The following is a 16,280-nucleotide window of genomic DNA, read 5'->3' on the forward strand; positions in this document are numbered from 1 at the left end:
GTAAGTCGTCTCAGGTTAGTTTTGCAATTGAAAAATAAAACAAAAAAAATTATTTTTGTCTAGATGACTTACACGGAAGTCGTCCATCAGACGACTTACATGAAAGTCGTCCATAATTTTATTCTGAGATTCTGGTCAAACCTTGCTTATCTTGGACGAGTTCCATGTAAGTCGTTGGACGGACGACTTCCTTGTAAGTCAGTCGTCTAGAAAAAAATAATATTTATTTGTTTTATTCTTTCAATTGCAAAACTAACCTTAGACTTGCATGGAAGTCGTCTAGGTATAACAAAATATTGATTTTTTAATTTTCTACTGGACGACTTATGTTTAAGTCGTCTAGGAAAAGTCAAATTTCTTATACAATCCGATCAAATGCAAAACTAACCCGTTTTCCCTAGACGACTTACATGGAAGTCGTCTCAGATTTTTTTTTTAACAAACAAAGATGGACGACTTCCATGTAAGTCGTCTAGGTTAAAAATCAATTCCAAAACTAACCTAAATGGAGGACTTCCTAGAAGTCTACCAGACGACCTCCGTGGAAGTTGTCTGCGTCAATGTTTAATAAACTTTCATTTTCTCTAAAATTATAAAGACTTTTTAATTTTTTTTACCAACATTCATGCTTAGTAAAGTTTTTAGATAATTGAGAAGACTTCCGTGGAAATTCTACGTTAGTTTTTGTAAATTTGTTAAGTAACTTTAAGATATGTTTATTTAATTTTCAAAAGTGTTAAGTAACTTCAAGAATATCAAGTAACATGGTTTAATGTGTTTTCTTAGATCATAAGATATACTTTTTACTTATGTATCTAATGAAAGTGTTCTATCTTTGAACTTATGTAGTGATTTATTTTTTGTGAATTTGACTAAGTTTTCTAGAGAATTTTTCTCCCTTAGTTGTAATAAATTTGATTAATTTTTTGTGTTATTGCGTTTTGCTATTGAAATTGAATCAATAACTTCAATTATGTCAAGTAATTTTGGCAAGATAATATTGTGAAAAATGAACATATTTACCAAATATTTTCATTAATATCGCTTCAGATTTACAAAAAAGTCACAACTAAATGAATACACATGCAAATCACAAAACAGACTACAAACAAAAGTATGATAGATCATTCTTTTACAAAGACAAGTTTAGACTCCACTTGATATGGAAGAAGATTCCGTATGGAAGACTTCACTTTGAAGTCGTCTGGAAGACTTCTTCGAAGTCTTCTAGCGCATTATATTTTAGAAGACTTACGAGAAGACTTCCCATAAGTCTTTCAAAGTCTGATCCATATCTGAAAAACATGTATATCAAATCCAGATCTGAAAAACCTGCATATCATATCAAAAAACGTTCAAATGGCTTAAAAACAGAGAAAATGAGTTGAAAATTAGATATATATAATTTTATAGAACACACAAAGTACATATCCAAGTGGAAGATGAGTACCATCTGATTAAAAAGCTGCAACAAAAAGATAGATTAGTGAGAAAGACATGAGACAAAAATGAAAAATTCATATAAAGTTTAGTGTTTTCAAGTCAAATAGATTATAGTGGGTTTTAAGAGTTTTAGTTTGGGAAAAATGTATGAACTTTATGCAACAAGAGGTTATCAAATGAAGAAAAAAAAAACTTACCAAAACACTTAGATTTGTTATGAAAGGAAGACATGGGAGAAGACATGAAATACTTCCTGGAAGTCGTCTGAAATTCTTTCTAGCCCAAAAGTCTTCCATATCTGAAAAACATGCATATCCAAATCCAGTTCTGAAAAACCTGCATATCCAAAAACGTTCAAATGACTTAAAAACAGAGAAAATGAGTGGAAGATTAGATAGATCTACCTTTATAGAACCAACAAAAATATATATCTAAAATTAATTGATCTACCTTTAAATGAGTGGAAGATGAGAACCATGTGATGAAAAACCTGCAAAAAAAAAGATAAATTAGTGAGAAAGACATGAGACAAAAACAATAAATTAATATAAAATTTGATGTTTATAAGTTCAAATGAGCTTAGTGAGAGGTTAAAAAGTTTTAGAATGAGAAACATTACATTTTTGTTGCAGCCATTTGAGAGAAGGAGAAATAATGTGTAAATTTTTCTTTATATAGGGAGACAGAAAAATATAACTAAGTTAAATATTTTCGATTCAGATAACTTTCAAGTAAGTCTTCTGAACGACTTACTTGTAAGTCGTCCAGAAGACTTCAATATTTTTAGCGGGAAACTAAAATAGAAGACTTCCTAGACGACTTACATGTTAGTCGTCTAGACCCTAAACATAACCTCTAAAATAAATTAACTAAGTAAACCCTAAACATAACTTCATGTTAGTCGTTTAGACCCTAAACATAACTTACATGTTAGTCGTCTAGACCCTGAACATAACCTCTAAAATAAATTAACTAAGTAAACCCTAAACATAACTTACATGTTAGTCGTCTAGACCCTGAACATAACCTCTAAAATAAATTAACTAAGTAAACCCTAAACATAACTTACATGTTAGTCGTTTAGACCCTAAACATAACTTCATAAAATAAAGTTAAACTTAAAAAATGTTTACTATACATATAAATAAACATATATAGGTAAAAATTTATTTTTTCAAAAAAACATTTAAGCTTTCCAGAGTCTAACCCTAAAAATACATACAATACTACAACATATGTTGTCAAACTCTAAACCAAAGAATATCATGATTAACTACTTTCACTCATCTATGTTAAAAATTATTCAATTTTATTATAGCTTAATTTACATCACTTAAAACTGTTTATAATTACAAGATTTTATTTTTTCACTTGTCAAAATATTTTTTAAACAATTTATAAATTATTTTTAAGATCAACAACACCAAACGACTTACCTAGAAGTCGTCCAGTATCTCAGAAGACTCAGATGACTTACCGGGATATATTCGTATAAATGAATTCTGTTTTTTTGTTTGGTCACAAAGGGTTGGTTGTATTTCAGAAAGCTTTTAGGTTAATTATGCATTTGATTCAAGTTTATGTATAGGTTTGCATTTCAAATCGAAGTTTTGAGTACAAATTTCTTTTAATTTTTTCAGTTTTTTAAACAATTATTTTCTTATTACATTTTGAAACAATTCCTTTGTCTTAAAACCGCCACGATCTCATCATCTTCTATTACGTAGATAAACATGTGTTTTCATTCTCACTCGAAATTGAGTACATCACACACACGTCTTTTAATTTTTTTTTTCCAAAGATCATTGTTTTCACCAAAAAAGCATATTTTAAAAAATATCTGTAACAGTTTTTGTAATATAATTTTGTTTTCAAAACACGTAAAAAAATATATTCTTTTTAGTTTATCTTAATCAAATTGCGCGTACAACACTAATTATATTTTTATATAATAATTATCTCTTTTATCTAACATAATTTTTTTTTTGTTCCTACTACATCATCATTAAATCTAGCTTTCCATTTTCAGCACTTCCTATCTTCAGCTAACCATCTTTAATATATTTGACTTTGTCTTAAGGCATGGTATTAGTTATCGCACATTAATCATTTATAAATAGAATCTAATCTCAAGGCATGCATAAGTCTCAAAATAAAATATATTTTATAAATAGAATCTAATCGCAGGAAAATTTATCAGTTACGTTTCATACAAGTAATCTATGTAGTATAGATTTTTTGAGTTTTCCTGGGTTTGTAATATGTAATTCTATAATTTCTTTCCATTTTATTTCTTTTTATCTATACCACACTGTCTGTATACTATGAGAATTGTTTCCAATTTCAGTGTTGGGATATCAATCAATTAAACTGTTCTTAATGCTTGTGTTTTAAAATAGCTAGCTAGAACCTTGTCTATAGATATTAGGGCGTAAACGGAAGCTTGGTCCTTTGTCTGAATTAGTTTACATTGTGCTAGAATTGATAGAAATAAACGGAAGCTGATTTAGTTTAGCCTAGTGAACAAGTCAAACCCGTACGTAAAGCTTCCTGGAAGGTATGTCGATCGACAACACAATAGTTGCATCGTTCGACGGGATGAAAGGTGTATCGATCGACAATCCATAATTGGTATCGATCGACACTTTCTCAAGACCAACAAGCGACATCTGAGGTGTTAGCCTGACAATAGATAGTCTAAAAATACGGAAGTTGATCGACTATTCTTTAAGTTTGAGTTCTAGAATATCCAACATACACTTAGTTTCTATATCTCTATAATCATGATTGCCTGAATAGAAACCCTAAGTCTAACGCCTTTCATATATGTTTCAAAACCCCAATCAAGAAACCGAGCAATTACTTTGCTCACTCCCCTGCTATTTACATTTAAACCTATTTACCTAGCTTAAGCAATAACTATTTAGATCTAGTGTGTGCCCTAGCTCCCTGTGATTTCGATCTCTAAGTGCTACAACTCGACCTCTTATTTGAGAGAGTACAAATCACTCCTTAGGGTAATTTGAGTGATATCAAATTTGACGTCGTTGCTGGGAAGATTTGATCGCCATTAGATCTTGTCTAGTTAGATTTATTCTAGGTTTTACTATTGTTCGAAAAACTCATAAAAAAAATTTTCTTCTGTTTCTGGTGCATACTCAGTACCAAGAACCAATGAGGAGAGGATTTTTGGGTTCTTCAAAGAAGAACCCTTCTGATTCACGCATGATCCGTAAGTCTACGGGGAAAGCATCGATCGACACCCTCCAAGCAGCAGCGATCGACACCCTCCAAGCAGCAGCGATCGACACCTTCAAAGCAGCAGCGATCGACAGCGTGAACCAAGCATCAAACGACACTATTCATCCTGTGTCGGACAACACTGTTCATCCCGATACTGTTCATCTTTATACTGTTCATCCTGATACTGTTCATACTGATATTGTTCATCTCGACACTGTTCATCCCACGTTGATCGATACTATTCGTCCCAAGTCGATCGACACTGTTTATCCCGCGTCGATCGACACTGTACATCCCGACACTGTTCCTCTCGACACTGTTCCTCTCGACACTGTTTATCCGGACATTGTTCATCGCGACACTGTTAATCTGGACACTGTTCATTCCGACACTATTCATCCGGTGAAAAACGACACCACTTGCGGGGAGACAGAGATGGTCGAGGTACTCATACAAAGTGTTGTTGAGAGGGAAGACTTTGTAACACATTTAGTGTTGTTTAGAGTAATCTGAGTGTTTAGGAAAGATTAGAAGAAATTTATAGTAGAGTAGAGTAGGAAATAAGATTAAGAGTCTAATATGAAACCATTAAGATTAAAGACTAAGAGAAAGACTCAAAACTTGCTTAGCTTTATTAATGAGAGAGTTTACAACATATATAGTGTAGAGACATTAGGATTTTCGTGACATAAGAGAAGGAATAAGCATGTGAAGTCAGCGGCCATTTCAAAGTGTCAGGAAATCCAGGATGTGCAACAGATGCTTCTCACATCCATTTGCAAAGCTTCGAGCACTTCTTATTGCTGAGATGATAGACAAAGGAGAAGAGTCTATGGAGCAAGTTCTCATTTTCATCTGGAGTGATTCGGATCCCCAGAAGTCAAGCTAATGACTGAAAATAAGCGCTGAGTGGGAGACAACCCACTATTAGGTAATTTCTTTAAATCTTAGTTTAAATTTTTACTTATTTTCGTTTTTAAATTTTATACAGGTCAAAAAAAAAAGATGAATAGTGACGACGACACTGTAGCTGAGCCGAGCGATACCACTGTAGCAGCATTGATCGATACTGTAGCAGAGGGACTGTTCATCGGGAAAAAAAGATCCAAGGTTCATGAGTTCTGCACCAGCATCGACCGACAACTGATCAATATCGATCGACGGAGCATCACAAGTATCGATCGCCTCTTAACTGTGTTGATTGATACTCACCAACGACAAGTATACTCGCGAAACCTTGTTAAATTTAGTACTTATGATTTATTTTCCCACCAATCTTAGATTGTATAACAATGGGGACAGTGTTGTTTAAGTTGGGGGGAGGTTCTACTAATATAATGTTTTACTTTGAGGAGACGATTGCCTAGCTCATCGACCGATGAGACCAGTTCGACATCGTTTGACAGTATCAGACCACCACCGATCGATAGACACTTCACTGTGTCGATCGACATTTACATCAGCGAGCAGGTTATCTTTTATCCTTGTTACATTATGTGCTTATGCTTTATATTCTCACCAAACTTCGACTTGATAGACACTGGGGACAGTGTTATTTAAGTCTGGGAGGAGGTTTACTGATATTTGCTTATCTATTAATCTTATTAAAAGTTTTCAAAATGGTTTTAATCGAGTCAAGAAGTGGACAACGAACTATTTCAATTTTACTTACTATCTAATCACTCTCTAGCACCATTCTTAGATTTATTGACTGCAGAGTGTACTAGAGATGCTAAAGCGAATCACCATCCAATTATCCACACTTGATGATACTGTTTGAAGGAACCAAAGCTGACTTCAAACCTAATTGAGCTTAATATGCTTGTCTTGGGGCTTGGTATACATTGGATCGGATTCACCCTGGAAGTCTGGAAGGTAAAAAGTATGTGTGTGGCTAGTTCCTTTCTCTCTCCCCTTCAGTTTTAAAACAAGGATTAGAACATGGTTTAGGATTTGGTGGCTACAACCATTAAAGCTTGATTTATAAAATTTCTAGAAAGAGATAAAGGTCAAAAAGAAGTGAACATGATTTGGTGGCTAAAACCATTAGAGTTTGATTCATGGAAGCATGTCCAACTATCTCTGTCAATAAAAAAAAATTGATACCCTTTAAAAAGGGAGACATTGACTGAGAAGAAGTGAGAAGAGAAGGATGAAAGGAACTAGATAAGACTACCTGTGTGTTCAGATACTTGCTTGAGTAAGAGTCCATGTGTCCAGTGATCGATACTCCAAACGTAAAGCCTACACCTTTAATTTATATGTATGAAGTGAGGTCAGTAGAGGGGTTAGTCAGACATGATTAGTTAAGTTGCTGGCTGATATGGAATTGGTTGCTAAGTTAGGATATTGCATATAAAGTACCTCTAAAGTTGAGATTGATTTGATGTGGTTTGCAACACTGTAGAGGTGATGATATGAGTTCTTAAATTGTGTGAGTCCCTGCTGTTTTCAAACCTCTTTCAGAGAGACTACTCTGTTGTTTTGCTTGAGGACAAACAAAAGAGTAAGTTTCAGAGAGTTGATATACCATGGATTTTATCCATTTTTATCCATGGTATATGAGTGTTTCAGGTTCATGTCCGTTTTGGAGAAATATGGTTATTATGGGGTCTTTTGGAGCCTTTTGAGGTGTAGAGCTCCACAGACGTGTTAGGTGTTTAGATACGGATATTGAATTTCCCATGGTGAGATTGAGCTGATCGTTTGACAAAAGATAGAGATTTGAGTTAGCTTTCTAATGCCACCGGTTTGAGGTCAATCCAACGGTTAGATCAGAAGTTATTCTCGTTTTACTGAAGAGTCGTCAGTCTGCCTCGCGAGAGAGAGTTGTCGAGGAGATGAAGGAACGTCGATCGACGGTGCACCCTTGGTGTCGATCGACGGTAATTCTTGAACACGGGCCAAGTATATTTCAGGACCGACTTAAGCCCATAAGCAACCACAAATTACCAGAATACCCATGGACGACCTAAAACCCTATTTGTGTGTTTTCTAAGCCATTGTTGACGGCTATGCTTTCTACACTTTGATAATTTCATACAGCAAAATTCTTAGATTCTTGGGTTTGGAGAGATGATCTAAGAACTCTTTCATAGATTTGTGATTGGAACTCTAAATTTTTCTACTCTTATCTATTTATGCAATTCTCTTACTTCTTTGTTATGAATTGCTTAGCTATGTCTGAGTAGTTCTCTTTGTTAGATTTAGGGTTCAGATATTCATGATAGATTAGCCCAAATATATAGAATTTCTAGGTGTTAGGATATCAATCAATTAAACTCTTCTTAATGCTTGCGTTCTAGAGTAGCTAACTAGGACCTTACATATAGATATTAGGGTGCAAGCGGAAGCTTGGTCCTTTGTCTGAATTAGTTTACATTGTGTTAGGATTTCTAGAAACAAGCGGACTCTGATTTAGTTTAGCCTAGTGAACAAGTCAAAGTACCCGTACGTAAAGCTTCCTGGAAGGTACATCGATCGACAACTCAGTAGCTGCATCATCGACGGGTTGAAAGGTGTATCGATCGACAATCCATAATTTGTATCGATCGACACTTTCTCAAGACCAACAAGCAACAGCTGAGGTCTTATATCCAGTAGTAGTCTAAAAATACGGAAGTTGATTGATCATTATTTAAGTTTGAGTTCCAGAATATCCAACATACACTTAGTGTCTATATCTTAATCCCGATTTTCTGAATAGAAACCCTAAGTCTAACGCCTTTCATATCTGTTTCAAAACTCCAATCAATCAACCGAGCAGTTACTTTGCTCACACCCCTGCTATTTACATTTAAACCTATTTGCCTAGCTTAATCAATTACTATTTAGATCTAGCGTGTGCCCTAGCTCCCTATGAATTCGATCCCTAAGTGCTACAACTCGACCTCTTATTTGAGGGAGTACAAATCACTCCTAAGGGTAATTTGAGTGATATCAGTGGCTGGCGACATTGTCGCACTTGGTGCTCAGGTCGTTGAACATGTTATTCATTCTGGCGTTGATGTCTGCAGTTACTTGATTCAAAGCCTTGCCTTGAATCTGTTGACCTTGCAGCAACTGCTGCATCATCATGGCTAGGCTTTTCATTTCATCCTGTGGAGCAGTGGTAACAACAGGAGAGTCTGCTGGTTTTTCTACGGTTTTAGGTTCTGGCGTTAGTTTCCGGTATTGCTGAGAACAAAGGTTCGTCCTGAAAAATTCTGAGGGTAAGTCTTATGATAACCTATGTTCTGTCCCTTGTCAGCAGGATTTTTCGCCCCATTATTGTAATTGAACAACTGTGGATTGTTCCTCACGTTAGGGTTTCGGTGGTAGTTCTTAATCTGCCAGTTTTTGTGATTCTGATGCATTGTCCTTGGCGTTCTATTCTGGCGCCGATTCTTCCATGATGAAAACCTGATTCTGATTGATGATAATCAACTGATCCATCTGAGCTGAGAGCTCGTCTATTTTTGTCGTGTCAACGCTGTTGACCTTCATGGAGCGGTCAGTCTCTGGGTTCTTATTAGCCGAGCTGGAAGCCATGTTCTCGATCAGTGCAAAGGCTCTTTCTGTCGTTTGAGTCATGAAATTTCCATTACTCGAGAAGTTAAGTTGGTTTCGCGCTTCTAAACCAACTCCATCGTAGAACACTCCTAAGAGGTAGTCGTTCTCGAACCCATGGTGGGGGCATTCCCTGCGATAGTTGTTGAAGCGCTCCCATGAATAATAGAAGGGTTCATCATGTGTCTGCTTGAACTTGGAGTTGCTCAGAAACGCTGATCGGACTTGCTCCCAGGTAGTGAGAGAGCCAGTTGGAAGAGAGTCCAACCATCGTGCGGTTTACCGTCAAGAGAGAATGGGAACAATGTGCACTTGATGTAGTCCGGTGACACACCATTCGCTCGAGTAAATTTTGTAAAACTTTCTCAAAGTTCTTGATGTGATCCATCGCTATTTCTGCCGGGAGACCATTGAACATCTTCCTCAACACTAGGTTGATGAAAGCGGTTTTGATCTCAAAGTCATGTCTCTAACATGGAGGAGGGTTAATGGCAGAGCGAGTAGCAGGAAAGTTACACGGAAGGTTCCTCTCTTATATCGGAACACCTTGCCGATGTGCGACCTGTTCGGCTGCTTGCTGAGCAGCTTGTTCGCGTGCTTGCATAGTTTGCTGCATCTGCAGCATCTGCTTCTACATGAGTGCCATTGCAGCAGCGAGGTCATCTTGGTTGCCGTGATCACCCATTGTGGTGTTAGTTGGCCTTGGTTGTTGTCTGTTCATTCGTTCTAATCTTACAAGTTCCTGATTTGAAAGCATAAGTAGGTCTCCTTGTGCGTTTCTTCGAGTATGTCTACTGGTCATGCACCTGGAACATTAGCTGACATAAAAAGGAATAAGAAAGTTACAGGGCTTAGACTTGATGTATAACCGTAAAATAGAGGTAAAAAGTTGGTCCCCGTCGTAACGGCGCCAAAACTTGATACAATAAAAATGAACCTTGCTACTTTTAACTTAACAGTGTTGTTGCAATATGTTCAGATTCAATTCGAGATGACTAGTTTACACTTTATCTTATTGGTTCAACGCTAAGCTAAAACAAGATTAAGGTTTGAATTTATGATTTCGTGAGAACAAGTAACAAGATTAATTAAAGAACGTAAATTTGACAAGAAGCCAGCCTAGGGTTGTTTCATCTGGTGTCAATATTGAACCAAACAATTATTCAAGCACGATTAAACACAATCTAGAACTCGGACCACTCAGGTAGAACAGCCCACTGTTGTGGAACTGCCCCTATGCCACTAAATCTTGATACCTAAGCTCTCGCTTGGAACAAGATCGATGGTAAGCGTTAGAGATCAAGTCCGATAGGTTCACTAAACACCCTATTATCTTCTTTCGCTGATTAGGGTTGCTAAGCTCATTCATACAGTGTCGAGTCATCTTCTACGCGGTTAGCGAGTTGATTAGACCTAGGTTCAAACATTAAATGATCAGATTAATGCAAGCAGTAATAATTGATATGAATGAAGACAACATAATGACTTGCTTATCTATGTTTAGCTCATGCGATCAACACCCTAGAACCCTAGAAAAGCTAGCCGACTACTCAGACCTCACACTAGAACCCTAGAAAAGCTAGCCGACTACTCAGACATCACACAAGATACCAAAGACACGATTTCTGAATAATACTGCATATAAATCGAAATAGAAACGAGAGGGTTCATGATGATCTTCTCTAGATGAGAGATGAAGCCGTCTCCCTTACAAGTTGCAATCGCCAAAACAAGTCTAAGTTTCTTGCAAAACTAGCGTACATAATAAAATAATGATAGATGCGCTTTTATATGGAGGCGTCATTAGGTTAGAGGAGAAGTGGGACGGCTAGGGAAATCTCCCGAAATTACTTGGATGTTTTCTTAAATGTCGGGAATAATCACACGGACTGTTCCTTGAGGGGAACAATCGTCAAACTGCTCCGCCTGGTTGTTCCGCGGAAAATCCTTCAAATATGGCATCTTTTCATCATGCTCTTTTCTCCGACTCTGCAACCTACTCCGGACCTGAAATCACTCAAAAATGACTAAACAGACTCGATAAAAGACTTGAAAAAATTTTTGAAAACGTATTTACTATGATGTCAAAAACATCATATATCAACAAGGTAAACTGTTACATTCCAATCGATTTTTCTTAAACTGTGACATTCCAATCGGTTTTTCTTAGGAAAAAGTTAAATCTCAGGCTTTACTTGTATATTCTAATGTTAGACATGCCAGCAGAGACATTCGAAGAGTTTCCAGATTCTGATTTTTTTTTTGCATCTAAACAGTGTGTTCCCAGTAGATTCAAATTTTAAATGCACTGCAACTAATACTCTCAAAAGCAAGGTACATACTTGGATTAGGATTTTGACATTTTCCTCCGTAAAATGTTGGTTTGTTACTCTTATGATTTCAAGTTATTTAATCTCTTCCACTGTGAAACAATATTTTAACATTAAACTACAGTCGCCAAGGCAACACAACAAATACATCACAAACGTTCCAAATAAACCAAGCAGTCTTTTTTTTTTTCTATTTTTTTTTTTTTTTTTTATAACCTGGAGGTATTCTGGACCTATGGAATTTTTTTAACCTGGAGGTATTCTGGACCTATGGAAGGGCCCAAACTAATCCCCAAAGGGAGGTGCAGCCCACAAATAGACTCTCTCTCCGGATATTCAAATGGACCCTAAAGCATAGACCCATATCCGTGTGGGGGGGTGTTCAGAGACATCATGAGCTAGTTCCCTCCAGCAGGATTCGAACTCGCAACCTGGGTGTAGGAAGGAGCCCGTTCTTACCATTGGGTCACAATGTTCTGGACTAAACCAAGCAGTCTTGATAAAATGCATATGTCAATAGCACAAATAGCAAACAGCGTGGCTATACCACTAGTTTATAATACGTGAGAGTTTTCAAAACATTTAACGTAATAACAAGTATTAAAAATTTTGAGAACATAAACAATAATTTATCATGATCTTTTTGAATTATTAATGCATTTATAATTAAATATTAATTAAGCACAAATATTTATATAAAGATATTTTTGAAAACATTTCTAATATGTGAGTGTTCCTAAAATTTCAGTGCAATAATAAGCACATATATTTTGATGAAAAACTTTTGTCATATATAATGATTTGATGTTCAATTTAAACTATTTGAGAACATATATTATGTTGGCTTTTTAATTAATAAGACATATACGAAGAGTATCGCATGTACGGGAAAACCACCTAAGTAAATATTTAAAACAAACGAATGATCTGTTTATACGTTCCATATTTTGAAAGCTGTCCTAATAGAACATAGTCTCTGCGATAAAAGGAGATATATGAATATCTCACGTCTGTTGCTGTTGTTGAACTACCAAAACAGAAACCTTAGAGCTAAGCTCTTTAGCGGCTAAAAAATCTCCAATGACACCTAACTCTGGAAGTTCGACCCATTCTGTTAGTCCTAAAAAGTTTGGTGATGCAATGCCTTGATCTCTTCCAACCACCATAAGATCATACTCGTGGGCCAAGAATTGGACGATGCTGGCAACCTCAGCGCCACTGGTCATAGTCCTCTCCGTGTAATCAACATTGCTCATTTCGTCTGCAATCTTGAAATCCTTTAAGCCTTCATTGTCCAGAATGTACTCCCAGTTTTCTGGCTCTATCTCTTGTTTGAACAAGAGTCGGATCACGGTTACACGATCCCTTGGGTTATGTTTCATTCTCTTCACCAATGATAATGCCTCTCTATCATCTTTGCCGCCGATAAAAATAACACCGACATCGATATTGTAATTTTTCTTGCTCGATACATCATTGCCTTTGCGTGAGAAATGTCCACGGTCAATTAGTATTCCAATAGAACAAGGCGCACTCTGTAGCAACGCTTGGTTTAGTCGCCTTATGGCGTCGTCGTCTGATTCGAACATTCCATCTACGGTCCATCTCCTCTCTGAAGGGACAATAATCATTGACGATGTCTGGTCAAGTGCAAGCGTGCAAATATCTTCGTGCATCATCTTCTCATGCGAGAATGCGGTGTACGTGGTCACTGTTACGGACTTCAAGCCTTCTAGCATGAACTTCCTGAATGCAAGATTTGCGGTATGGATGTAAGAGTCGGTATGAAGTCGTTTCGACTTCTTATTGTCGGAGATCAGAACAGGATTGATCTGGCCTACGAGCTTCACCAGATAAAGAACCGTGACCGCTATAGGGAAATCTAGGTTTGGTGAGGACAACAACTGTAGGAATGCAATGGTCGCAGAGACGTTCTCCGGTCGGTGCAAACAAGTTATAATCTGAAGATCGGAATTTGGTTCCAAATGCAATATGTTCCGTTTTTGGTAATTAACGTACTTCCTTTTCGGATCGTACAATCTCCTTAACACTACTGGAACAATCCCAGCATTTAGCAGCGAATAAATGATCAAGAACGCGTACGTTGCCTGTGATATATACTGCAAAAACAAAACACATTAAATATGTGACCACCACCCAAATAAAAAAAAAATCGATAATGATAATATTATATTGTTTCAAGAGTAGAAAATTACTGCTGCGTCTAATACGGACTCATAGAGAACGAAATCAGCGAAACTTTTGTAGCTCAAGATGATGGAAACAGCAAGGGATTCGTTGAGAGGTAGCTTATAGTACAAGCAAGGTGCAAGGCATGCGACAAATTTTAGGACAAGTGTTAAAGCCGTTAGGAAGATATTAACGAGGATGTGACTGAACTCGGCGAACATCCACATTGCATCACTTCTCATCACGCTGACTGTGATCGAGATTTGTAAGAAGACGTTCATTGTGAGCTTCTCGTACTTAGACTCCAATGCCGATCCTAAAGGTGGACCCTCGGGTATGACAAGACCGACTACTAATGGTCCCAGGACATATTTCATGTTAAATATCATAGAATAAACAGAGGAAGCCAATGCGGTAAGAATCAAAGCGTTAACATACATATTCTTCACGGGTTTGCCTTCCGGTGTGCGATTTATGATCAATTGCACGATGGGCTTAAAAACAAGAAAGACGATGAGAACGAAGATGACCACTGCGACAGCGTCACGATAGGCTGTTACATGTGAAACATTCTTGTACGTTGCGTGAATAGAAGCGAGTACCATGGAAATTATCCCAAAGATGTCGTTGATGACACATGCAGACAATGCAAGGCGACCGATCTCAGAGTTGAGGATCTTGAGCTCTAGCAAGATGTATGTTGTGGAGGGCAAAAGTATGGAAGACTGTGTTATGACGATTGCTGTGCGCTCGCCTAGTCCTGTTTTCAGAGGCATGTAATTAGGGTCAATGCTGTCGGAGAAGAGGTTCTGGAAACCGAGACCGAACAGAGGAGCAAAGAAGGACAAAATCCCGATCACAACGGGCAGCTTTCCGCTAATGAACGCCACTCTCCGGCTGGTTCTAAGAGTCATCAAAAATGTAAACATTATGGTTCCAAACACTGAGATGCTTCTTAAGGTCGCGTTTCCATCTAACGCAGGATCTTCAGATATTTTTCCTGAAGATTTCTCTAATACATCAAAAAGCTGGGGCCCTAGCATCAGTCCAGCCTACAAGTAAATTTATATGTACGTGAAATTATAGCAATAAAAAACAATATTACTTGCTTATCAAGTTACAAATGGGAATACACTTACGATCATATAGGAAGCGATCTGGGAAATGCCAATGCGTCTAAGGAACATATGAGTCATGACGATGAAGATGAAAATGAGTAATATCTGGATCTCTAAAAGAGGTAGCGAATACCCAAAAATCATATCGGGTGACTTTAGATTCTCCCACAATCCATCATATGAGATGTTAAAGAATGACGATGTGCAATCGCCATCGAAAATGGTTGTATTCATGAATATAAGCCAAGAAACTAGCCAAAAGCGTACAATTTGGAACAAAAGTGCTTTAATTTGAATCTTCGAATTTGGGTTTTGGGAAAAGGCTTGTAATATTGTCGTTCAATTTTTATATTTTTAGTTTTTATCTCTTTTTTTGTAAGATTTGTTTAGAGTCAGAAGATGTTAATTTTTTTTTACGCCTATGATTTGCTGACAGCATGCTTGTGCAAAACTGGAATACGCGTTGACCTCATGCCAGGGTAAAGTATATTTGGGCTCTGTGGACAATCAAAATTTTAGGACTCTTTTTATACAATCAAAATTTTAGGACCAATTCTTAAAAAAAAAAATCAAAACTTGAGAACCCCTAACATTTTCAAAAAATTTACTACAAAACGAGAGTAGGGTCATGCCCAAATGCACAGTCGGCACACGTCTAAATCTGTGTATCAGCTTGATGACCTAATCATAAACAGTGAACATTAAACTGTAACAATAAACTAGATGTTGAACCGCGCTTTGCAAACACAGAGGATTTTATGATAAAAAATTCAACTAATAACTTAAGAAATATTTTGTTAATTTGTAAGAATTTTTTGTATTTAATTTTTCTTTGCATTTAAATCAGTCCTTTTAAATTCGATCCGAATCCACGGTCAAATCGGTTAATTCGGTGATCAGATAATTCAATATAAGGTTTTTTAAATATCCAATTAAAAAATCACTAAAATCCGAGACTAACCTATTGAACCGATGGATGACCGATATGTAATCCAATTTGATTTAGTTTCAAAATTTTCATTATTTAATCCAAATATTAAAGCTCATTGTTTTGCAATTTATGAAATTATGATGTTTCTAGATAATTTTTATAGAGAAAATAATAGATATAAAATAATTAAGAACTATAAATATGTCTTGATCATATTACTCCTTTTTATAGAGTTTAATTAATTTTATTATAATTGTTTTGTGTAATTTATCTTGTTAATTATTTGGTTTATATTATAATCAGTTTAAATTTGTTGTTAACAATTAGTGTTATGCACTTATCTTTACATAACATATATTTTGAACACTTTTCTTAATTATTATTGTTATTATATTTATTGTACAATGTATAATGTTTATATATATATATTATATATATATATATATATATATATGTTTTATGTAATGGTTATTATTG

General features: G+C 36.2%; 1 protein-coding gene across 1 annotated transcript; it reads right to left on the reverse strand.

The window, feature by feature from the left end:
- Positions 1-12,568: 12,568 nt before the first annotated feature.
- Positions 12,569-15,106, reverse strand: LOC106334196 (cation/H(+) antiporter 10-like). The gene is made up of 3 exons (XM_013772516.1): positions 14,894-15,106; positions 13,781-14,806; positions 12,569-13,684 (listed from the first exon to the last, which is right to left on the reverse strand). Exons 1-3 carry the CDS (start codon positions 15,104-15,106, stop codon positions 12,569-12,571), a joined length of 2,355 nt encoding a protein of 784 aa, XP_013627970.1.
- Between the last annotated feature and the right edge of the window lie 1,174 nt (positions 15,107-16,280).

The sequence above is a fragment of the Brassica oleracea genome, chromosome C3, assembly GCF_000695525.1.
Source record: "Brassica oleracea var. oleracea cultivar TO1000 chromosome C3, BOL, whole genome shotgun sequence".
Taxonomy (NCBI): domain Eukaryota; kingdom Viridiplantae; phylum Streptophyta; class Magnoliopsida; order Brassicales; family Brassicaceae; genus Brassica; species Brassica oleracea.

Excerpts from the sequence above, each read along its gene's own strand:
- LOC106334196 (XM_013772516.1), bottom strand. The coding sequence starts at position 15,106 with ATGAATACAACCATTTTCGATGGCGATTGCACATCGTCATTCTTTAAC. Across the intron at positions 14,807-14,893 it reads AGATCGCTTCCTATATGATC|GCTGGACTGATGCTAGGGCC; the intron begins GTAAGTGTATTC and ends ATTTACTTGTAG. Across the intron at positions 13,685-13,780 it reads AGTCCGTATTAGACGCAGCA|TATATATCACAGGCAACGTA; the intron begins GTAATTTTCTAC and ends TTGTTTTTGCAG.